Raw genomic sequence first — 26811 nt, forward strand, 5'->3', positions numbered from 1 at the left:
TTTTGTTCAACCTCTCTTCAACCTGCTCTCATAAAAAATTTGTTTGCAACACAAATGAGGTGAAATGTGTCAATAAGATGTTTTAGAAGTGTTTTTTAGGTTATAATTTTTGCTTTTTTAAAGGCGGAATTGAAAAAAAAAAAAAATTTGGTTTGTTTTTTAACTTATTGGGCCGCCCAGCCACGCGGGTTCGACTGGGTCCGCCCGGGTTCGACTGGGTTCGACCTCGGGTTCAACTGGGTTCGACCCGGGTCGAACCCACCCTGGGTTTTACGAACGCTGGTCGAACCCGGGTCGAACCGGACCCGTACCACGGACCCGGTCGAACCCGGACCCGTACCAGGGCTTCCCAGGGGCGAACCCTGCAACTTAGATATTAATATTTAATTATTTTTAATTAAATATTAAATGGCGAACTTTAATGTTTTAATGTTTTAAAAGTCACTTTAAGTTATAACTTAAGTGAGGGTCTATTTCTCATCAGATGGGGCCAGTTTTATATTAAATGGAAGATGATTTATTTTTTGACACTTCAAGAGTCAAAAATAAATAATAAAAGTTAAAACATCATTAAAGGCAAAATCGCACCTTTCTTGGGAATCGCACCAACCCTAAATGGAGAAGATTAAAGAAGATTTTAGGTCTTCTTTTCATTATGCTAAGTTTTGATATTTTTGTTTGGAGCTCTGAGAGGAGTTTTGGCCAAGGGTTTCAGCAGAAGATTCTTTTGCAGTGATCAGAGGTATCGGTACAGGAAAACGTGGGATTCTTGTACAACAGCATTAGAGGCTGTGAAATATCAGTTGATCTTGCTCTTATAGTTGGTTTCATTCAGGGACCAAGTTTGTGCTTATTAGTCAGAGAGGCACCGTTATTTATCAGTATTTTGTTGCTGCAGCAAACAAGGAAACAACGATACCCAAAGGAGATATTTTTTATGGCTGTACGGCTGCCTGGGGAGTAGCGCCAATCACCTAAGGGGCTGCGATTTGCATGTTGGAAGGATCCAAAAAAATAAATAAAATAAGGAGAAGGTGCGCCTAGCCTAGAGTCACCCATTGAGCTACCATGCCAGCTGTTTGGGTCAATCTGGAGTGAGTTATAGCATGCTGTCATAATGGACTGTGTATGACCAGCAAGGAAGAAATAAGGGTTTCCAACAATTCCTGGTATTTTTCAGTTCCCATCTTTTATCATCTGTTTATGTATTGAGAGTAAATAAAGGTTGAATATATGTAATAAGGATTTGATCAGTTTATTACTGAATTAGAATTGATTTCTAGCGTTTCCCTATAGTTGCTTTTTGTGCTTAAGTTTGTCAAAATTATATTTGCTGCTACAAATTGGCAAAGAAAACACTTGAAACGCAACAGGTTCAATTAAACGTCAGTTGTCTCAGTTGAGGACCTTTTAAGGTTCTTACAAATGATGTCAACAATCAACCAATATACCATAAGTAATTGCTTAGTATTAACCCTATTTGATCACATGTATGCTCTCTCAGTAACCATAAACAAATGTAATCAATAGTTACAAACAAATGATATCAACATTCAATTATTATCCCATTCGCATGCAGTTAGCATTATCAGACATATGGCCTATCAGTTACTATAAACAAATGAGCTCAGTGCACTCCAAGATAATGTGGAATACACTTACTATAAACAAATGAACGCAACAGTTACAAACATATTATGTCAACATTTAACTAGTATCCCATTCCCATATAGTTAGCATTAACCCAGGACCCATACTTTGAATATTATCTAATCAGACATAAGGCCTGTCAGTTACTATAAAGTTATAAACAAATGAGCTCAGTGCACTCCAGATAATGTGCAATATAGCTAAACGATGTGAAATGCAATGGAAACAAGACAATTGCAAATATGTGAAAATAAAAAGCCTACCGCTTCATAGTGGATGCCGACATCTTCAGAACGCAGCATGAGAATAAGAGTTGGAAGTGCATTGCATTCTACAATCTGATGCAAACATTGCTCCAACTTGAGAAAAATGAAGATTTTATAGCAGATACGCCAATTGAAACACACTACTGCCACCATGATTAGACATAGCAAAACCACACAATAAACTGAAGCATATTAAATGTTTGTTTTTTTTGAGTTTCCAAAAGCATAAACTCTGACCTGGTTCTTGTTTGGTTCATTTTTAAATGCCAAAGTTCGCAAAGCACCTGCTGCTGCTCGCTGCACCTTGGTGTCAGTTGACTCAAGCAAGTCAACAAGCGGAGGAATTCCTTCTTCCGTTCTGTGAGCACATTCAGATTCATTCCTTTCAGATGTCTACACAAAAATACTCACTGCATTTGTACCTCCAAATCAACAATAAACTACTCCAATCATGCAAACCTGACAAGAGTTTTGATAGCACCATTTTCATGTGCCAGATTTGTGATAGCATCAGCAGCTCTGCGAAGGACACCATTCAAAATACGACTATTGGAGCCATTCCCATGCCTTTTTAGTAAAGAAACAAGACCGGAAAGAGCACCTGCATCTGCAATGAGTCGTTGATGCTCTGGCTGCTCAGAAGCAAACCAATGTGAGATTTTCAGCTAAATTCAAGTGAAAACTAATAGTTACAAGCCATACTAAATTCTAATGTGCTATTAAACTACAAGGAAAGTAGGGCCAATCAAAATACAAGGGTAATTGAAAGTGAGCACAAGAAATATTAATTGCAGCTTACAGATGTTCACCAAATACTCAACTATAGACTCTGTTTACAATCGTCAAAAATTCCAATACATAGGCATCCAAACATCTCCTTATAAAAAGACAATAAATATTTGTTTAAAAAAGTTTTTTCTCCATTATGACACTGAAAAATATATCATAAGCATGGTTAAATCTTCTCCACCAAATAATAAATATATGAAAATGAAAGTACACTTCTTTACTTTTATTTTACCTGTTTAGTGTTACAGGCAAGAAAAGATAACCCAAAAATTTAAAGCATTTTGGGTGCTTTCAGCATTTTCTACACATTCATGACATTAACTGTAACATATGTCTAGAAAGACCTTACCTTCACTGCAAGAAGTCCCAATGCAAATGCAGCCTCCTTTTCGACTTCATGTTCACATGCAATAGGCCCCTCCCCCTCACCAACTGGAGGTGCTTGAAGGTGTTGAACTAATGCTGGGATAGCACCTTCTCCCACTATAAGGTCCACATGCTCTTCTGCAAAAGAGCAAACATGGGACTATGTTTAAAGAATGCATAGGTTAAAAAAATCATATAAGTAAAATTTGCTCATGCCCATTATTGACTTAGAATACAAGCAAAGAATATGATAGTAACATCTAGAATCACTCTCTAGTACAGCAAAAAGAAATGGGATTTGTAATATCAAAGAACCGCTTTATCAACCTCCAGGATGGAAAACCCTGTACTCTAACTGCAAAAATCAAATGTACTGGTACAATTAGTGGCAACCTAAATAATCAAGTGGTTTAAGCCATAGTAGCACAAATCATTCTTGGGAATAACTCAGCAAACCAAAAGAATAAAGATTTTTTCAAAACAATGACATTCAACTAGGAAAATAATTGGGAATCAAAACATGCAGGAAGAAAAAGGGAAAATCGCTGTATTTTATATTCAAAGGCAATTTAAACGCATTGAGATATAAAGAGTGAGAGGGAAATGAGAGTTTACACTTTACACCATGAATTTCTGAGTAAATTTTTCTTCATCAATTTGCCATTACTAGACACTAAAGTACATAGTTCAACTTCAAAGTTCAAACCTCAAAATGTATTACAATCTAACATACAACATTCAAAGTAACAAAAACTGGAGTGATATAATGACACTTGCTGCTATGAAGTACAATACACTAGAAGCCTGCAAGTTGAGATAATGAAGCTCCTGGGGCATAGCCTCTCCTAATTTGATCAATCGCCCCGCGATCAAATTCAGTATCTCCCAAGATAATAAGTTTTTCCTAATCAAGAAGTGTCTCCTCCTCATCAATTGCAATCCATTCAGAATATGATTGATCTCATCGGTCCACTGGCTGATCTACCTCCACAGATCTGTCATCTTAAAGGGAACTGACTTTGCTTCAAAAGGTTTTTTAAGCACTCAAAGCTTTCAAAAACACACAAATGCATATCAGTATATGCTTTTTCCTCACTCAAAGCTTTCAAAAACAAACAAAGGTCTTTCTGAAAAGGTAATTTGTTTAACTTCAAGAAAACCACACACAAGGTTCTATTCTTCTGAAGCACAGTTTCTTCCACAGACTCCTTGCAGCGGTTACCCTGAAAATTTCTTGATTCCCTTAGTTGCTTAGGTTGGTTTAAAGTAGCATCCTTCTTGAAGCTAGCTAAGGTAATCCAGATTCCAGACAGTTCAATAGTTAAACAAGTAGGTCTGCTTCCTTGGTTTTTAAACTAATCAATTGTTATTTTGCTCAAGGGCTTGGCATAGGAAATGATGCCATCACCTCTACTACGCATAATGTTTGAAAAAAGACATTTGAATCCAGTGCATTCCTAGGGATTTGGTCTACTACAGACACCCAAAATGACTCCAGACTTACTTATTGTTATGGTAAATCAATGTTATAATAAACAATAGAGACGAAACCTCTATATAAAGAATTTACAAGAGTCGATGTTACTAAAAGAAACAATCGTTCACAGAATGCAGAAAATGAAACTTTCCTACACTAACTAAGACAACTAAAAGACCATTAAAGAAACAAAACATTATTCTAATACCCTCCCTTAATGATCATCGTCCTAACAACCCTACAGAAGACAATCTACAGGTCTTTTGATCACAAACACAAAAAAGTCTGTCCCTTCTCTTCAGAACACTCTGCAGCTACTGAGACACTCCCTAGATCTGCAGAATGTTAATGATCAAGATAACCAAAAACCTTCCAACCTGATGTTGGGAAAACAAAAAACTGCCCCTCCCTATAGCCAGAGACACTGATAACAGCTTCTCAAACTAAAACCACAATTTTGAGGAAAAATCGACAAACCCGAACCGACATACCCTTGTGCAGACCATTGCCCTAGAAACTCAAGGCATGATCCAAAATAGCTGCAAGAAATCAAACATGATTTTTGAGTTGAAAAACCAATCAAAACAAGACACAATTTTTTAGGATAAAAATCGATCAAAACCTAAACATTAAAACATCAGTGAGTAGCTGGCACAAATTCCGAGACACGGATCAGCATACAAAAATTAAAAAATAGGAACACCCATGATTTTTGAAGATAAAATCAGGCAAAACCCAACACGATTTTTGAGGCAACAATTTGAAAAACCCTTACAATAATTTTTTACGAGAAAATTCTAAACCTTACAAAATAATTTTTAAGGTAAAAAATTATTAACCAAATAGATTATTTCTTTTAGGATTAAAATTATAAAACCCAACAGAATAAATATTTTAGGATAAAAATAATAAAAACAAAATAATTTTTTTAGGATAAAAATTATAAAACCCACAGATACTTTTTTAGGATAAAAAATATAAACCCACCAATAAAAAAATTTTAAGGGACAAAAATTAAAAAACACCAAAATAATTTTTGTGGAAATAATTATAAAAAACCCCGATCACCAAAAAATATCTGCAAACCCTAGCCGACAGTAAGTGCAGAAACCCACAAAGCATGGTATAAAACCAGACATCGAAATCCGTCACTGAAAACCTTCGCGGAAGCCATAGATCGTGGGGTGTAGAGAGCCCGCTAAGAAAAACGCGTTGAACACAAAAACGCCCAGAAAAAAAACACGCCTATCGCTCCTTATTCGTAGGTCACAAAGAACAAAACACAAGCAAAAATCAGCACACGAGCTGCCACAAAAAAACACAAATGCAAGTCGCAAAAGAAGCCCCACGGTCATAAAAAATATCTCAAGTTGCAGGAAATCACAGCCCCTAAGAAAAACGACACAGTCGCCGCAAGAAAACCATGGAAGGTCGTTAAAAATCCGCCGAAAAAATGCAAAATGTGCCCCAAAAAAAAACTTTCGCGAGGAAAGGAAAAACACTGCAACCAATCGCGGAAACACTGCAGGCACCCAACACGGGCAAATAAATACACAAACCCTCAAACAAAAGCCCTTGAACAAATTGTAGAATAAAAGTTAAAACTCACGAAAATCTTTAGAGATAAAAAACAGGCTGAAAAACCCTCAAATTTCAGAAAACAAGACCCAACGAATTTTTTTTTTAAAAATCATCAAGAAGCAAGAGGTGGCAAAATTTTATTTTAAAAAGTTTGTAAATTCTGAAAACCCCCATCAACCCGCTTTGATACCATGTTATGGTAAATCGATGTTATAATAAACAATAGAGACGAAAGCTCTATATAAAGAATTTACCAGAGATGATGTTTCTAAAAGAAACAATCATTAACAGAATGCAGAAAACGAAACTTTCCCAAACTACGACAACTAAATGACCATTAAAGAAACAAAACATTATTCTAATACTTATGTGGGAATAGGATTTTGGCCTGCCTTGCTGGGGGGTTCGAGGGGGCTTTGCTTCCACGCAACTTTTACTCCATAAGTTTTTTTTCTTGATCTTTTGTATTTCCCCTGAATGTTGACAAGACTGGGACCTTACATTCAGTTATGTCTCACCGGATAATTTTTATACTAATCTGCCTGTTGAGAGACTCATACCTCTAGGCTTAAGATTATTCCACCCTTACAAATATCCCAATTTAAATCTTTTATTATTCACCGTGCTGGTGTGGTCTTCAGAGCAAAATTTGTTTATGGTTTAATGTATTCTATGCTTTTGATTTCATATTATATTTTTCTATTATCACTAGGAGTATATTTGCTTGCCTTTACATTTAAAGAACTACTACACCTTATTTTATTGTTCAATAAATGCTAAGAGTTCAAGAAAATATAAAAAAAAATTACTCTCTATACTTTGGAAGTTCAATCTCACATGTGAAAACTCTACACCAATGAAATCAGATTCTTTTGACAAGGCGGAGTAACATTATTTCAGGAAAAAAAAATGGAAAATTTTATATTCTAAAATTGTCGAAAGGGGACACAACCTTATCAATGTGGGCATGCTTCAATCCGCATGCCTGATGGTTCAAACATTGAAGAAGTTAAACTGTTAAAGTTCTGGACAATAAAGAGAACTTAAAGTGCAGTTTTCAAAAAATACGAAAACTTCATCCTCAAATATTATGTTAACATAAAAGTTACAAGAAGCAAATTAATTAAATAATAAACCAAATAGCTTTCTTCACCATCATAAAGGTTCAAATCTCATACATGAAGTCTCAAATCTTGCAGGAAGCAATATTTGTTTTGACAGAGAAGAGAATTCAAAGCACTATCTCAAAAACAAATTAAACACTTGATAGTTAGGCTGTTACTATTTATGGTAAATAACTAAATAAAAACATAACAGCTTCTCTATAGTGGCATAGGCTCTTAAATCTTATGTGAAACATCACTCTGGTGGAAGATAAATTTCTAGTGGCAAGCATAAGCAGATTTCTCTGTGGACACAAAAGTTCAAATTTCATGCAGAAATGCTCAAATCTCGGGAAACTTAAATTTATTCCAACAATGGAGAATTTCCATCGCATTATTTCTAAAAATCACTATTCTAGGCATATTTGAAATAAATAAACAGACAATAGCTTTTGTGGCATGGGAAAAGTTCAAATCTCATGTGCAAAATGTCAAAAGGGAAATTTGTTTTTTACAATATAACTATTTCTTAAATTATGGGGGAAAATGTATTGGCAAAGTTTCTCCAAAAAAAAGCAGCTTCCTCTGTCGTGATAAAGGTTCAAGTCCTATGTGAGAACAGAAAAAATATTCAAAGAGATAAAATTTCCTTCTGCAAAACAAAATTTATGGGATTATCTAAAAGAAAAGAAAAGGAATATTATTCTAAACAAATAATAGCTTTCTCTGCAGTGGAAAAGGTTCATATCCCATGAGTGAAATCTAAAGTCTTGTTCAAGCTAAATTCCTGTTACCAATGCACAGTGTTTGAAGCACTACTTCAAAAAGGAAAAGAACGAAACCTTTATATTATTGGCATATTATATGCAAATAAATAAACAAGTAAACGTATAAAACATGTAACACATAGCAGTATTCTGCAGTAGCAACTGATAGAATCCATGTGTAAGAGCCAAAGTCTTGCAAGAACTAAAATTCTTTTAGTAAAACAGAGGGCTTAAAAGTTAAAACACTATTTCATTAAATGAAAAAGAAGAAAAATACTTAAGATTCTATGTATATTAAACAAAATGAGAGTTCACCTTAAAAATGCAAAAGGGTTCAACTGCCCTGCACAAAGTCTCCTATTACACTGGAGGTAAATACCATTTAACAATGCAGTTATTTTAAAAAATAAAGAACTCTAATACTTTGAGCCTAGTAAACGTATAAAACATGTAACACATAGCAGTACTCTGCAGTGGCAACTGATAGAATCCATGTGTGAGAACCAAAGTCTTGCAAGAACTAAATTTCTTTTAGCAAAACAGAGGGCTTAGAACACTAATTCATGAAATGAAAAAGAAGAAAAATACTTAAGATGCTATGTATAATAAACAAAATGAGAGTTCACCTTAATAATGCAAAAGGGTTCAACTGCCCTGCACAAAGTCTCCTATTGCACTGGAGATAAATACCATTTAACAATGCAGTTATTTCAAAAAATAAAGAACTCTAATACTTTGAGCCTAGTGAATATAATAGAAAAATAATAAAATTACCAAATCACTGGAAAAACATGCCAATTCCGGGTAGGAAACATCCCCGAATCAGAATCTGTGTAGAATCGGCACAGAATCCATCCAGTTTCAGAAATTTTGTCCCTACATATCCCTGAACTTCAAGCCTTCAAAAAAACCCTAAATGATACTTTTAACTCCCAAAAATAAATAAACCCTAAACATAACCTCATTCTAATCTCTTCTTTTGTAGATGAAAACTATAAATCAAAAGATACTATTTTAACTGGCATGGCATTTCATGAATCAGCAATGCCGGCAGAAGGACGAGAAGAAGGACGAGCGAACCTAGACGTTCTATGATCTATAGATTGCCTTGATCGGAGTTTATGCAGATCAGGGATGGTCAAAGCGCCGACAGGCTGAAGGACTCTTGCTATGCCCGAGAATTAGAAATCAATTATGTCGATGTTGCCAAGGCTCAATTAATAGTTCTAAACTTTAAACTATTAAATACTTGTTAAATTATAAATTAAATATAATATAAATTTTATGAAATTATTATTAAAAACTTGTATATTTATAATTTATTTTTACTATAAAATATAAATATACTTATTTTCGATTTATAATGTATTTCATATACATCATATATATTTATATATATATATATTTAGTTTTAACATATATTTATGATTTTATATGTTTTTTGTATGGATGTATCCAAACATACCAAGTCCCCCCAAAAAAAAAAATTGTTGTACCTGCATACTGTATCCACATGCCTGATTCCGATTCCAATTCCAATTCAGCAACTTAAATAACAGCTAACTGGAACATGTAAAAGGTTTAAATCACCTACAAAGGCTCGAATCTTAGAGGAGGTAGATTTGTTTTGACACTGCAAAGAGTTTAAAGTGTCAATTCAGAAAAGGCAGAACGAAATATTATAAGCCTAATAAGTATAAACTTATACTGTGAATTCCCCTTGTTCCTTCCTGATTGAAAACATGAAAGTTGTTGATGCTTCTGGCAGAAATCCTGGGACTGCATGTGCTATAGGTATATGTTCAAATTGCTTTGAAAATTCAATATATTACTTTTGTTGATGCATGTGTTGCCACTAACAACATTTGTGGGGCACTTGCTATGTGGCAAGGATTAGCATCAGCTGTTTCTCATCAAATCTCAAAGTCAATCACAGAAATTGATTCTGAGATCATATGTTGGAAGTTGAAGCAAGTGTTGGAAGTTGAAGCAAGTGAACTTTGACAATCATCACATACTTCAAATGTTCAACAAGAATTGCATTTGCTAGAATCATAAAGAAGCCAGTATAGCTTTCAAGAATTTTAGCTAACTTGCTAACTCTATTGAATCAGGATAGGAGTAGATTGGGAAAGTGGAGGAACTACCAAGTATCAGGCATAAGTAGACCTTCCAATTATCATCTAAAGAATAAATTGAATGAGTTCAGGGATAATGTACTTATAAAACAGGAGCAGATAAAAGCCTTAATGTCCGAGGATGCAGTTAATGATGAGGATTCCATGTAGGATCTGCAGCCTTTAAAACCTGCTGGTGAACTTGAAATTATTTGTATTGATGTTGCAGACCCTGAGGTGAAAATTTCTACAGTGATTACAGCATTTGTTATCATAGACCTCACACTACAGAAACTTTTCACAACCCTCATCTTCATCCAGTTACTAATCCATTCACTGAAGAAAAAGGTCATGCTCAGCACTCTTGGTTTCTTGCTAGTGTTGGGGAGAATACAGTGGTAAAAATCAGGAAGGAGTGAGGCCACAGTTCAAACTCTGCTAGACCATCTGCTCCATTTGCTATATAATTTTTATGTCATTTGCTGAAATGAACTTCAATCCTGCAAAGTACTATATCCTCACAGCAAGTGTCAAAGTAGGTTTATAATGTCATTGATTTTGGTTCTAGTATTCATAATTTTGTTTATTTCATCCATGATCACAGGACAAGCAAATTCACTGTTCAGCAACCTATTGGACTCTATAATATTCTTGTTACAATGAATACATAATATCCTTGCCCTTTTCCATAAACACAGGTTAATCTAAGTTAGAGAATCGGTTCATATACAGGCCAATTCCAGGTACGAAACATCCCCAAATAGGATCCTTGCGAGTCCAGAGCTGGGTCAGCTCTACAGAGTCCAAGAGGTTCTGGACTCGGACTCGACCGAGTCTGGCCAAGTTTGCTCCGACTCGACAAGTCAGTCTCAAGGGTAAGACTCTGCAACACAGAAACACAAAAAAAGCAAAAAAAAAATTAAAAACTAAGTGTTTTCACTTGACCAAAAGGTCATTATATTTGCCTCCCTACCCTAAAAGCTCATTTTTATTGTTTGCAAACACAAAGAGGCATTTGAGCAAAAATATTGAGGCATTGAAGAGCAGACCAGCAGATCGATTGAAGAGGAGATAATGATTGCCGATTGTTTGTGCACGTTACTAGCTTGCATTCACGCACATGTAGGAGCGTTGCGAGGTCGAGTGGTCATTTGTATTGTTTCCTCTGAGCCTTAGACTTCTAGGCTCTAGCTTTTATTTTGATATATGTTTTGAACTTTTGATGCCATGGATTTCATATTCAATGAATTTTGTAGACATTTGACACTATTTATATTTCTAATGTGTTATTTAGTTTAACTTATTTCCTTCAACTCAATCCTAAAATTTGCATTTATACTTATGTGATCAATGTAAACTTGTGAATGTGTTCAAAGTAGCTTCTATTTGATGAGATTATTGTGTCTTTAAGGTTTATTTATTAAAGGATGCATAAAACAAGTTTTAAATCCTTAAAAATCTTTGAATTTTTTGGGTTTTCCAATTCGTCAAGCCTTGGTCGAGTATTTGCTGAGTCTGGCCAAGTTCGAGTCCAAGTCAAAAATCAGCTTGCCAAGTCCGAGGTAAGTCCAAGTCTTGTAATACTCGTTTTTTAGGCTTACATATCAAATCTAGCCGATTCCAATGATGACATGGCAATTCAAAACTGAGTTCTGAGCATTTCAACCTGGAAACACAATTTTTGAGGGGCTTTTTTCTCCCACATCACGAGCTGACCACTGAAATGTTTTATCATATGTGCCCACACACGTGTAGTGCACAAACATAATCACACATTCACACGTGAGTGTTTATTAGTGGGGGCATGGGTCTCCTTCACAACAAGTCATCTGCAATTTGGTCCTCCATAGGAACATACTGCAAATCTAATGGATCCATCTTCAACCAGCTTGTGGATGAAGTGACAATGAAGCTCAACATGCTTGGTCTGCTCATGGAAGACTGGATTTTAGCAAGTTTCAGCACCCCTTGATTGTCACAGAAGAGGGGTGTAGGACCGACTTGAGACAGTTGGAGCAAACACAAAGAGGCATTTGCATGTTGCTTCTTACTGGTCCAAGTGATAGCACCGGTGCCCAAACTAAAGACATACTCGGATGTGGACTTTTTGTCATCAATAGAGCATGCCCAATCTGAATCTGTATAACCAATGAGTCTGGGATCTTTGGTCCGTCCATAAAGGATACCAAAGTCTGAAGTGCCCTTGACATAGCGCAGGATCCGCCTCGTTGCAGCCCAATGTTCTGATGTAGGAGTTGTCATGAAGCGGGATATTAACTCACTGCTTAGCTCAAATCAAGTCTAGTGGAAGTGAGATATATTAAACTGCCCACTGGTTGCCTGAAATCGAATTCATTCTCAATTGGAGAACCGGATTTGGCTAACAACTTCAGGCCTCTCTCCATAGGTGTAGATGCAGGTTTATAGTCCTGCATTTGAAACTTGTCTAGCAGAGCCCTAGCATATTTGGACTGAGAGATGAAGATGCCATGAGACTATTGCCAAACCTCAACACCTAGGCAATAGTGCAGAAGCCCAAGATCGGTAATGTCAAAAGACTGACATAAATTCTGCTTGATTCCCTAAATCAAAGATGCTAAACTGCCAGTGATGATCAAATCATCAACATAGATAACCAGAATGATGATATCACGGCCAGTAATCTTGACATACAGATTTAACTCAAAAGGACTCCTCTAGAAAAACCTTGATCTGTGAAGTACTTATCAATCTTCATGTATCGTGCCTGAGGAGCCTGTTTCAGGCCATAGAGTGCTTTCACCGGTTTGACTACTTGGTGTTCTTTTCCGACAACCTTGAATCCAGGAGGTTGCGTCATGTAGACCTCTTCCTATAACTCACCATTCAAGAAGGCACTCTTGATGTCCATTTGATGGACCTTCCAACCACACTGAGCTCCCATGGCTAGGACTAATCTGATGGTGCTCATCTTTGTTGTTTGACTTGAGACAACTGGATGTCTGAGGCATCCATTGAAGCCAAACTGGCTCACAAGTTGCTTTGACTGTTCCTCGATATTCAGCTTTCGACGAGGAAAGAGCTATTGCATGTTGCTTCTTACTGGTCCAAGTGATAGCACCGGTGCCCAAACTAAAGACATACCCGGATGTGGACTTTTTGTCATCAACAGAGCCTGCCCAATCTGAATCTGTATAACCAATGAGTCTGGGATCTTTAGTCCGTCCATAAAGGATACCAAAGTCTGAAGTGCCCTTGACATAGCGCAAGATCCGCCTCATTGCAGCCCAATGTTCTGATGTAGGAGTTGTCATGAAGCGGGATATTAACTCATTGCATAGCTCAGATCAGGTCTAGTGGAAGTGAGATATATTAAACTGCCCACTAGTTGCTTGAAATCGGATTCATTCTCAACTGGAGAACCGGATTTGGCTAACAACTTCAAGCCTTTCTCCACAGGTGTAGATGCAGGTTTACAGTCCTACATTCGAAACTTGTCTAACAGAGCCCTAGCATATTTGGACTGAGAGATGAAGATGCCATGAGACTCCTACCAAACCTCAACACCTAGGCAATAGTGTAGAAGCCCAAGATCGGTAATGTCAAAAGACCGGCTTAAATTCTGCTTGATTCCCTAAATCAAAGATGCTAAACTGCCAGTGATGATCAAATCGTCAACATAGATAACCAAAATGATGATATCACGGCCAGTAATCTTGACATACAGATTTAATTCAAAAGGACTCCTCTAGAAAAACCCTGATCTGTGAAGTACTTATCAATCTTCATGTATCGTGCCCGAGGAGCCTGTTTCAGGCCATAGAGTGCTTTCACCGGTTTGAGTACCTGGTGTTCTTTTCCGGTAACCTTGAATCCAGGAGGTTGCGTCATGTAGACCTCTTCCTATAACTCACCATTCAAGAAGGCACTCTTGACGTCCATTTGAAGGACCTTCCAACCACACTGAGCTCCCATGGCTAGGACTAATTTGATGGTAATCATCTTTGCTGTCTGAGCAAAGTTCTCCTCATAATCAATTCCTTCACACTGAGAGAAGCCTTTGGCAACGAGACAAGCCTTGTACTTATCCAAAGTACCATCAGCCTTGTATTTGACCTTATAAACCCATTTGCATCCAATGGGTTTCTTCTCTGGAGGAAGATTTGACAGAACCAGTGATATTTTTCAACAAGCTCTAGTGCTCAGTTGCCATAGCTTGTTCCCACTCAGGTATACCTTTCGCCTCTGTGTATGATTGAGGTTCATACACACTGTGAATGTTGCCCATGAGAGAAAAATTGACATAGTCGAGATGTTTGCTCGTCTTCCAAGCAGTTCTACCCTCGATGAGCTTATCATCATGAAGATCAACAATTGTCTTAGCCCACCATTTAGGCTGGAGAGTAGAAGTGCCAACATCAAATGCAGGAGGTGCAACAAGATGAAGTTCATCAAACAAAAGATCGGAGGAATCCTAAGGTAAGTTAGGTGGTGCAACTGCATGTCTAGGTGATTCTGCAGGAGAAGGAACTGATGTAGTTGCAGGAATTGGAACAACTGGAGCCCTCCCATCACGAGGACCTAATGGAAGACGGACACCCAAGTCTGAAGCCTTCAAAGGCTGATCCTCATAATACACAACTGGAGGAGAGAGCTGAACTAGCCCCCGTTGCTCATCAAAAACCACATCACGACTAAAGATGAGGCAACCTGTCTCAATGTCAACCAATCGGTAGGCTTTGTGATTATCACTATAGCTGATGAGCATGATTTTTTGGCTCTTGGCATCCAACTTGGTGCGCTTAGCATCAAGGATCCAAACAAAAGCAATGGAGCCAAAAACTTTGAGGTGATGGATTCTAGGCTTGCAGTCTGACTAAGCCTCTTTTAGAGTCTTCTTCTTCACAACCACAGTAGGAGACCGATTTAGAAGACAAACTGCAGTGTTAATTGCTTCAGCCCAAAATTTCTTCAAAATACTCTTGTGTTCAAGCATAGACCGGGCCATTTCGGTAATCATGCAGTTTCTCTGCTCGACGACACCATTTTGCTGAGGGGTGTAAGGTGTAGTGAGTTGGCGCTTGATGCCATGTTGTTCACAGAAATGGGAGAAAGCAAAAGAACAGAATTCGCCCCCATTATCAAACCGAAGAGTAACAATATGTTGGCCACACTCTTTTTCAACTAATGCTTTGAACTTTTGAAACATAGCAAACACCTCTGATTTCTGATGAAAAAAATACACCCACATTTTTCTACTAAAATCGTCAACAAAAAGTAGAAAATACCTGGACCCAATAACAGAAGGAGTAGCCACAGGTCCACAAATATCAACGTGGACCAGTTGTAGTACCTTAGAGGTACTCCAAGGGTCGCCATCCGAAAATGAAGTCCGAAGTTGCTTCCCAACCTAACATGCTCCGCAAACTCCGAGGTTCTGGGTCTGAATTTGTAGCAATCCAATGACAAGATCTTCCCGAACAAGCTAATAAAGATAGTGCACATTTAAGTGCCCATACCACTGATGTCAAAGTGTACTAGTCTAAAAAGACCATGATCCTCAAGACCCACAACAACAGTTGTCTGAGTCTCCCGATCAATGATATTGCACTGATATGAACTGAAGGTCACGTCGAGCCGAGGAGAATGTTTCAAAATTTGACTGACTGAGAGAAGGTTGAGTTCCATTCCTGGAACATAGTACACGTTGAGGAAAATCAATTTCCTCCCTCCAGACTGAAACTGCACATTGCCCTTTGCGACAACGATGTACTCTTCCCCTCCTCCAAAAATAGCTGAATCTGAGTAAAGCTGAAAATCAATGAACCAATCCCGATGATGAGTGAAGTGGCGTGAAGCACCTAAATCTATATACCAAGCAGAGGATTTGACATGGTCTGCAGGTCTTTTAGCCATGAAGGCGTAAAAGGCAGACTCATTCTGTTCAATGTGCTCCGCTACATTTGCTTTAGGCTGCAAACCACTTTGCTTAGCTTGTGCAGCCAAGCATTTACAGCACATATGACCAAACTTATGGCAATAATTGCACTGAACACTCTTCTTCTTCGAGCCTTCTCATGACGGAGCAAAAGGTTTCTACTGAGAAGACTAAGAAGAATGTGATTTGCCTTTATCCTTCTGAAAGAATTTGGCTGCAAATGATTGTTCTGTAGAGGATGAGCTGGTACTACTGTCGAACTGCTGCTTCCACCAATCCTGTTGCAGAAGTTTAGTGCAGAGATCAATGAACTTCAAATCAACACTGGTTGAGGTGATGTTAAGTGTTTCGACAAAATGCTCGTTGGACTTGGGCAAACTTTTCAAGGTTATGACAACCATGTCCTCCTCCATTTTTCAACTGATGGCTTCCAACTACTCACGGATTTCCTTGATCCGATTGAGGTGATCCTGAAGGGATTTTCTCTCATCCATGACAATAGAGAAGAGCATATTTTTCAAAAAGAAGGCTCTGCTTTTATCAGACGTCTCATGCAACGTCTTGAGATGCTCCCATATATCGATAGTTATTTTGCCGAAAGGAATCTGAGGAAGTTGATCATCGGTCACTGAGAGCTTGATGAGCATGACAACTTCACGATTTTGCTCATCCAACTTGGTCTGATCAGGACTGGTTGAAGAAGGATGGGAAACTTTTCCGAGAACCAACTGATCAATAACGCGATACTCAATTGTGAGCATCTGTTGTTTCCAGGTACTGTAATTTTTGTCGTTGAATTTCTAACCTCCCTCGAGTAAAATATTCATCTGAGATGCCATCACTGAAAAATGAAGGTCACAAATAGTTGACCGAATGATGACACGAATAGAGGCAAGAGGTATCAACACATGAAATCACATAAACACAACGCGTGCAAGAAAACGGAGGCAGAAAACTAGCACTGATTTCAAGGTGGAATGAAGAATTTTTGGCACGGATCCCAATGTACGGATTTATGAGCACCCATAAAATTTCTGACAAATACCCAAAAGAGGTTTCAAAAAACCCAAAAATTAGGATATTTTATGAATGATTTTGCAAAAAATCCTAGCCACAGAAAAAGTACGAAAAATTCGTAAAGACCCTATGCTGCAGAAGAATCACCAAAAACCCTTCTGCAAACAACAAACACAGCAAAAAAAACTGCCCACGAACACAAACCCTAACCACGGCGCCATCATCACGAAAATCCAAAAAAATCATGACCTAGAATACGTCACGACCACGGCAAATTGCGAGTACGAAAACATAGCAATCGTAGGCAAAAACACAGCTCAGATCCGCGAAAAAAGGCTACGAACGAGCGTCAAAACCACACACAAAAAAAAGGAAAAAGGCCGACGCATAAACCAGAAAGCGATCACAAAAGCAAGCGTCGCACAAACCCCACGAAACCAAATCGCCGAAAACGGGCACCAAAAAATCACGAAATGAAATCCGCGACTAAAAGAAAACCCTTTTCGCACAATGAAAAAACCCTAAAACAAATCGCCACGGAGAGCCAACAGACGAATCGCGCAAATAGAGAAAGCATAAACAAATCATGATTTTTTCAAAAACGCAAAATACCCTTCTCAAAAATGAAAGCCCGACAAAAATCGAGCCTAGAAGTCGCGCAAACAGATACACAGATGGGGCATGGAAAACCCTCAAAAAAAAATTCGTATTTCTAAAAAAAATCTAAAAAAAATTCTATCAAATTTTTCAAAAGAATTTTTTTTGACGAATTTAATCTCCTGCTCTCATGCCATAATACAAGAGTATTTGGTAAAAAACTGATTGAATTAAATAATGATCAAACGATCATTAAATAGATTACAAAGAGATCAATGTTTCTAATAAGAAACAATTGATAACAGATGCAAAAAATAGAAACTCCTAATATTTACAATATATTACAAAATTGACCATTAAATTAACTGAATAAAGATATTATTCTAATAATTAAAGGATTTTGAACAGTAGTTTTATCCATATTTGATATGGTGTTCCTAAAGTGCTTTGATTTTTAAATATTTACTGCTAATATTTAGCATGCTTAAGAATAAATTATACATAGTATAGCTGTATATTAATTTTTAGGCTACAAATATGTATATATTTATGATTTTATATATTTTTTGTATGGACATCCCAAGAATGTACCAATGCCTGATTCCAATTCAGTAACTTAGATTATTAATACTGTATTTATAATAAATATTATATATGTCATCAATAGTTTAATAGTTAATTATTAAAATTTAATAATATATATAATAAATAATATACATTAATATTGTCCATATATTTACACCAAGAGGCCTTATACAGTGGCAGCAGAGATCTGTGTAAATAAAATCCCCAGGCAATTTAAATTGACGAGCAGCTAACAGTTCAAACCTTGAACGTGAGAAGGTTATCCGGCTCTGTAATGGCTGCAAGCAGTTCTCAAAATGACAGAGAGAGTGTGGAAATGGGGTGATGGGGAAGCTGCAACGGTTAAAAAGCTATTCTTGGAAACACCTGTATCTGAATTTAACAAATCATTAGACCTTATTTTTCTCACTAGTGATTCTAGCATTTTATAGACAGGCGAGCTGCCAGATTTGGTTGCAGCTGTAAGCATGACAAAAACACTTTCTTTAATGCACTGAAGGGAAAAAAACAAATGCGGTTTGACAACATGTTGAATTACCATTCTGATTTCTTTAAGTGGATATGTTTGTGGGCTCACATGGAAATAAAAATCAAGTCTAGCACAAGAGAATACAATGACCATGATTGATTCTGGTTTGTACTCTGCTTTCAAATTATTCTGATTTTATTTGAGTTTTATTTACTAGTTATCGTTGATCTCTTACGAAGATACCATTGATCATTTGGATCTTCTGGCAAGTATGGATGATCAGATTGCAAAGACCAAAGAACAAGCACAAAGTTGGAGAGAAATAATAGAGAAGGTGGAGAAATAGATGGTAGTTTCTGAAGAAGGAAATTGGGGTTGGAGAATTATAACAGGGGTAGCTTTTGAGTGTTACACACTTTATTTTTGGTTGATTCTAATCTTTATGCATTTAATTCCCCCCATATGAATGAAACTCTGTTGGATTTCAGCTATAAACTGTGAACTACTCATGTGCAGGATGAAAACAGATACAGTATGAGCAAAGGTGCCCATATAAACCTTAAGCAGGCAGAACATGTGCAGGTGATGGTTAACAAAATTCCTGTTAAGTACCAGGAGCAATGGACAAATGAAACTTTTGAATTGTTTCTCAAGCTGTGGCCTGTTATTTTCGGCTGTAAATCTTTCAACTTAAACTCTGTATCAATACAATTATAAAAATAAACCTCCCTGGAAACTTCTAATGTTTAATTTTGGAATATGGAATCAATACATTTGTATTCGTCATCTGCCCTTTTTTCCCCTTTAGTGCTTTCAAAGTGACATATTTTGGATAGAGTTTCTGTATTTTGAAGGCACTCTGTTGTTCTCCCAGTTTTCAGTGTTTTTTATTCCAATTCTGATTCCATTTTTCACTTTTAATGCTCTATATTTTTCTGTTTTTATGGGGGTTTGGGGCATAAGTAGCAATATAATCTCTTTTTATGCATGAGACCAAATTTCTTTGATGCATTCTATTGAACAATTCACATTCTTTGTCTATGCTTCCACATCGTGTTCTTTAAAGCAATGAAGCAATAGTCTGCAAAAAATCGCGATTATACCCAATTAATCCTGAATCCTGGAGCTAGCCGATTTATTCCCCGAAAAAATCCCGATTCATGAAAAAATTGTTGACCAAGCGTTGACCCAATTTTCAATTTTTTTTGCATTTAAATCACGTTAAAATAATGTTTAAAAACCCCAAAATGGCAAAAAAGTGAAAAAAAATCATTGTAAAAACTTGCAAAACCCTAGAAAAAACGCATGAAATTACTGAATTGCTTAGAAATAGGGTTGGTCAGACAAAATCAGAGTCAATGTGGAATCAACGTTGAAAAAGTTTGTTATTTTGTCCATTTTTGGGGGGTTCATCATTCCCCACGCTTGTTCAAACCCACGAGCTCAACAACCCAACAAAGGTAGAAAGCCCACGAGCTCAATGGCCCAATAGGGATTTGAACCTTGGTGGCTACCTCACCGATGGAGTTTTTCTACCACAACACTAAACGTTCAAAGAAATATTTCATATATGTAGATATAGATATATGATTTTTAATTTATAATTGATATAGTTAATTTCTGCTCAAACAAAGACATACAACTCATTATGTGAGCAATATATCTAAAGTGCTCCACGAAATAAATCCAAATGACAACAAACAAGCTTACATAATTGTAATAAAAGAGCCTCCAACACACAATCATTAAAATTTGTCTCTACCTAAAATAGTAGTTGCAAGCCAGGTATTGCCAAAACCAGTGGCTTGCTAATCTTTTACTTCAGCTAAACAAATGCCTTTTGTAGAATTCTACCACATATAAAAGACTTACCAATTATGCAAATATATTTTACTTCAGCAACATTATGCAAATATATTTATTACAAAGCAATAAATAACTGAAAATCTACTCCCTGTTGATGGAGAAATAGATGATCACAATAGAAGGAAGAATAGTGCATGGCTTACGCCAAATCAGGGGTGCCTCAACTTAATTCTGAAGGGGAAGTTAAAGGGAATCCAGGCCCAGCGAGAGCAGGAAAAGCTTTGAGAAAGAAGATGACAATCTTGGAAGAAAAAGGATCCACTTTTCCTGGCAAGAAATCCAATAATCAAACAAGGACCCTAGTGCTTTTGGGAGGAATGAAAGTGGTCATACCTTCTAACTGTGATTATTTAGAGATCGTAGGAGTTTCAAATGTGGTAATAAGTGACTGTGACAAGAGTTCATTAGCAGATTGGGCACTTCAGAATATATTTGATGAGATTAAAACTAATAAGTGACTGTGACAAGAGTTCATTAGCAGATTGGGCACTTCAGAATATATTTGATGGGATTAAAACTGTAGAAACATGATTCAAGAAGATGAAGTACATGCGTTGTTTGCATTAGGTGAATTGTGTAACTGACTACCTAGCTAATAATGGAGCGAACTAGTGCCTATTCTCGGCAAAGATAAGTGAAGACTATTATGATTGGGCAAGAGGATCCATGTTGGAGAGGGATCTAATTTTATAATCACTCTTTCCTCCAAACTTTTGCCCTTCATAATCTAGCTAGTAGTATTTATGTTTAGTTTTTTAATGGTTAGGGTATTGGCAAATAAGTTTACATCAGCTCGAGCGTACGAATTTTCTACAGCTGAAGTAGTTCGTGCGCAGTTGAGGTAACTTATGGAGACAGGTGCGGTGGTGACTGAAACAGGCTATGGAGTATTTTTAGCTCCTCCTTTAGAATGATTATAAAGTTAAGTCCGTTTTTTTAATTTTTATATATGTGTTCCATATTTGCATATGAAGGCAATTATACAAGTACTCCGGTATTTTCTAAAGGGCGCAGGCCACAATAGAACCCGCATCAATCAATAAAAAAGCCAATTGAAAACCTACAAAGCCGTTCAATCCACAAGATACTTGAAAAAACAATGAGCTGAAAAATTTCAAAATCTTAACAAAGAAAAACTTAATACATAAACAACGTTACGCGCTTTAAAACATAAGATTTCCTTGAAGTGAAGTATAAAATGCACTGCAGAAATCTCCAGAAGAAAAAAAGAAATAATACACATTGCTGAAGAGTTACCGTGTTTAGCGAATTCTGCAATTGAATGAGCAGCGCGTCTGGCGGTGAAGCGATCAGCCTCCCGCCATGAAAAACTGGAATTGAGCCTTCCGACCTGAGTTTGTACATCCTGCGGGAGGAGGCTGAAGGGGCCATCCTCCTCATTCTCCTTCTCCTTCTCCTGTCCCGCACATGTCTCTGCCAGTTTTCGCTTGTGTCCTTTCCTTTCCCCTCCCACCACAATCTTCGGATCCCCGCGTTCCATTACTGCATCAAAAGCGCTCTCCAACAGCAGCTCCAAGGGTTTGGTAAGCTCACTCCCAGGGTATGGGAGAAGAGCGTTGTGAACAAAAGGCCTGTAAAAATTCCTTTCGCTGGCCTTCAAGGAGGGAAAACTTTCCGCCAAGGCGGTATTATCGTTCCCGGCCTCCTTGCTCAAATTGGGGCTCAATTTACCGCCGAATGAAAAATGCGTACTGCTGCTGAAACCGCCCTGCACAGTGATACTTGTCGGAGAAGGATCTGTGGCGAAAGCATCGACGGCTGAGGGTGTAGATGGCAAGCTCTGGATTTGGGCCGTCGATTTATACGCAGTTTGGAAGAGAGATAACAGGCTCACCCGCCATGTGGTGGGCTCCACCTTAATTTGAATGTTTTAATTTTTGGTGCGTCCTCGTGCATAATAATGTGCAGCAGATAGAAGATTCCCGTCTTGTTGGAGAGAGAATCCACCGTTCGATGTTCTCTTGGTAAAGATTTTCAAATTAAATCTTTTTGTGGGTCCCAAGTTATGTTGTTTCGGCCAAGTAGAAAGGGTCTTGTGCTCCGTGGCACTTGCCATGCCTTTTCTTCTTAGATTTGGTATTTGAGAGATTTGTGCTTCTTTATTGAGTGTATGTTGGTGTGTAATGGGTATGTTGAAGAGGTAATGTGGAAGGTCAATAAGATAAAAAAGTGGTATATTTTTGCATACAATTGTGTTGTACATGACGTCAATTGGTAGGTAATTTAACAAGTGATGTTGTTTGTGCAACAAAGGTCTGGAACATGATTGAAACAAAACCTCTAAATGAAGAAGATAATCTTTAGCAACGGGATTGTGTTTTGTCTACAATAAGAAGAGGGGAGAGAGAGGGGGAGATGGGCCTATAAAGAGGGATAAATAGAGGGGGGAGAGTTAGAGAGATAGAGATAGGAGGGGGAGTAAGAGAGATAGGTGATAGAGATAGAGATATAGAGATGGAGAAGGAGAAAGCTCGATAGATATGGAAAGGAGAGGGAGAGACAAAAAAAAAAAAAAGAGGAGAGAGAGAGAGAGAGAGAGAGAGAGAGAGAGAGATGGATAGACATAAAGATAGATAGATAGATATGGAGAGAGGGAGAGAGTGTGGAGGGGGAGAAAAATAGGGAGATATATATATATATATATATATATATAGAGAGAGAGAGAGAGAGAGAGAGAGAGGGGGGGGGGAGATGGAATGGAGAGATGTAGATAGATGGTGATATAGAGAGATGAAGAGGGATAGGGAGAGAGATAGAGAGATAAGAAGACAAAGGTATTCAAAAATGTGGATAGAAAGAGGTAGATAGGAGTGAGAAGGAGGCAGAGAGAGAGATGGAGATATAGAGTGGGAGAGATGGAGGGAGGAATGAAGATAATAAGAGTGGGATAAAGAATATGAGAGATGGAGTGGATCAATGAGAGTTAGTGATAATGTGATATAAATAGAGAGGGAGACACAGGGAGAAATAGATTGAAGGGGTAATAGTGAGAGAAAAAGAAGGTAACAAAGGTAAATAAGTGTAATGTTTACTACTAGGTTTAGGCATGTTTTAACAATAATTAATTCATTTCAATATACTTATGACATTCAGCTAAATTGATTAGGAGACAACTCTATTCTTAGTTGTTTCCTTAACATGAATCAAATATGCGATATTTCATAGTTTCAGATAATTTATCAATTATTAATGAATAAATTGTCAATCTATCATACTATAATTAATTTTATCATCCATAATTCTTAATGCAAAGTTCAACCTCTGTTACTACTTCAGTTCTAAGGAAGAAGAGAATGTTTATGTTACCAAAGCACTTAGGAACCAAAATATAATAGGCTCCCTCAAAGTTTACGGATCAAAGCCCTTACCCTATCTTGGGACCATGCCCTCAAAGTTAATGGGACGCCAATCCTTATCCTATCTTGGAAATCATCCTATTGATTGGATTTAGGTTGTCCCTCTTTTGAAACAACTCAATCCCATCTTCTTAATTATTGACAGTAATAACAAGAATGAAATTGTATATACATATTCTTCTTCATGTTTATTACCTTAAGAATTATTTTTGATTTACAATCTAATATTGTTATTCTTTTTTATGAAGACATTTTGTATATAAGCTATAGCAGAATATTCTCATAAAGAAACATTAATATTATAACCAATATTTGTCCAAGGGGTTGAGCTTAACTGGTTAAAACACTGGGTTCTCACTGTGGAAACCCAAGTTCAATTCCCAATAGGGACATCTGAAGTGGAATTCTAAGTTGTGACTCTTGGCCTTCCATAGGATGGGGAAGGTCTTGGAGTCAATCTAATCAAACAGAATAATAATAATAATTCAAAGATATGTAATGGGGATGGGGCCCCCTACTGTGTCCCCACTGGTTCATAGCTCCAGTCAAAAGCTATTCAGGCTTCGGCCAATTACCGATCAAAAAATAATAAAAATAAAATAAAAAAATAAAATAAAAAAAAAAATATATATATATATATATTATAACCAATATTTCTCAGCATACCGTTGACAGCAAGATACAATTCGCTAACATCCATTGATCTCAACCTTTCACCTCTCCTTATCTTCTAATGATGATTAATCACTTGTTTTTTTCTTGACTCGCTTACATCAGATAGAATACTTATTCATGTTCCCCTCCCCCTACCCTCCGATGCAATTAGCGGTCTGCCATATATGTACCCTCAAGAAGGAACAGATAGTCATGACCTTTGCTAAAGATACCCCTTCCCAAAAGAGTCATCTTTTGTAAACCATCTATTGCCTCATAAGAATTATTACTTGAAAGAGTTATCCATATTACTAATAGAAACTTTTTTATCCATATTATTATCCACGATAATAACTTTTTATTGATATTATTATTATTTTTTAATCAGTAAAGATATATTTATATGATTATTTAACATAAAATTTAACACATGTTTACAAATCCAGTTCCAACTGCACCATCAAAACCTTCCATGTTACTCATTTACCATACTAAACTACTATCTTTTAAACAAACACCACCCTACTAATATTCCCCGCTAACCTATTACTAAGACAGTCTTAACAGTATCATATAAACATTGTATTTTGCTATGAAGTCCAAAAAAAATTGGACTAAAAAATCTAATCGACTAGAAAATCAAGCCTTATCTTGCTACGAAACCTAGTAATAATCCTTTGAAATTTGGTCTTCTTGCCCTTCAAATTTGGCCCTCCTTCCTTAGCTTGTATCTCTTCCCTCTCCTAAATGTTTTATTTGATGAACCTATAATGGTAAAAAATGGGATCGGGTAAACTAGGACCTAATCTCAGTTCCATCCTTACATTGGAATACAAAAGAGCCTAAGGAAGTGATTCACTTTGACTTCCTGTTGTGAAAGGGAGTCAATGAATATTTTTAGGGTTTTTATTCCTTTGCTAATATGAAAAGGAAATGAATCAAATGTAAGATGCAAACAAACTAAGCTAATGAACGTATGAGAACTGTCGTGTATCTGTGAAGTGTACCTGTACCTATAGCTGCAACACAAAATACTCAATAAATCATTACAAGCAATGGTTAGAAAATGAATCAACAAAAGTTAAAACCATAGCTAATCGATCTATTGCCTCCTAGTAAATGCGAGTATGAATTTTGCTCTCGAATTTGGTTATGCAAAATCCAGTGACTTGACTACACTTAAATGGAGGATTTAAATGATGAAGATGCATAATCTAGATGAGATAATGATTTAAGCTAAATGATTTCATGATTATTCTAGAAAATAAGCTAGAATGAAAATGCAATTAAGCTAAAATTGAACATGATAACAATGCTAAGAATGATTTGCTAAGAGCTATATGCCCACAATAACAATGCTTGAATGCAAATGAGATGGGATAAATTAGGATTCTTTGAACTCCAAAATGGGGTCTATTTATAGGATTTCCAAGGCTAGGGGTGAGGTGGTAGGAATCAACGGTCAAGATTAAGTCTGAAGATATCAATGGTGAAATTGGAGGAGGTTGGCAAAGAGGTTGGATTAAAGGGAGCATCTGTCATCTCTACAGTGACAAGTGTTAAGAGGCTTCTAGAAGAGGTTGGATGAAAGGGAACACTTAGTGACAAGTGTCACAAAGATTCTAGAAGAGGTTGGATGAAAGGGAACACTTAGTGACAAGTGTCACAAAGATTCTAGAAGAGGTTAGATGAAAGGGAACACTCAGTGACAAGTGTCACAAAGATTTGCTCATGAGAGGGTAAAGTGTTCAAGGAAAGGGGACATGTGGGTAAATGGAATGGGTTAGGTTTAGGAATGGTTGGGATAGGTGGTTAAAAGTTAGGAGAATTTGAATTTAAAAATTCAAATAATAAGAAAAGGCTAATTAATTTCAACAACTCGTATTTGATTTGTTTTAATTAATTAGAGGATTAAAAGAAATGATTTTGATGGAGAAGAATTAATTAATTTGAATTAATTAATCAAAGGGGAATATTGAAACGAACCTATTAAATAAATCCTTAGATTTATTAATAAGTAGATGAAAAAGGGGGATTTAATCAAATTGTTGATGAATTCAATTAAATTGGGGAGGAGGATTAATTAAATAATTGCTTATTCAATTAATTATCTTCAGACCATTTTTAGGTGTATACATTTTGCCCCTCTTTGAAGCGAGGTGTGATGACACGTTGATTCAAAGAATAATCTCATATCGGTTTGATAGAATGCC

The 26811-nt window shown here is 36.8% G+C and overlaps 1 protein-coding gene across 1 annotated transcript in view; it reads right to left on the bottom strand.

Annotated features, from left to right (window-relative positions):
- LOC131036098 (ARM REPEAT PROTEIN INTERACTING WITH ABF2) overlaps window positions 1–22445 on the bottom strand; it is a 54832-nt gene extending 32387 nt beyond the window's left edge. Inside the window, exons 1-5 of the mRNA XM_057967910.2 lie at window positions 21825–22445; window positions 3055–3209; window positions 2376–2548; window positions 2154–2274; window positions 1914–1988 (exon numbers count right to left, since the gene is read on the bottom strand). Coding sequence (XP_057823893.1) covers window positions 1914–1988; window positions 2154–2274; window positions 2376–2548; window positions 3055–3209; window positions 21825–22068 — 768 coding nt within the window. The 5' untranslated portion in view covers window positions 22069–22445. The remainder of the gene's footprint in view (window positions 1–1913; window positions 1989–2153; window positions 2275–2375; window positions 2549–3054; window positions 3210–21824) is intronic.
- Between the last annotated feature and the right edge of the window lie 4366 nt (window positions 22446–26811).

Source organism: Cryptomeria japonica, chromosome 4, assembly GCF_030272615.1.
Source record: "Cryptomeria japonica chromosome 4, Sugi_1.0, whole genome shotgun sequence".
NCBI lineage: Eukaryota > Viridiplantae > Streptophyta > Pinopsida > Cupressales > Cupressaceae > Cryptomeria > Cryptomeria japonica.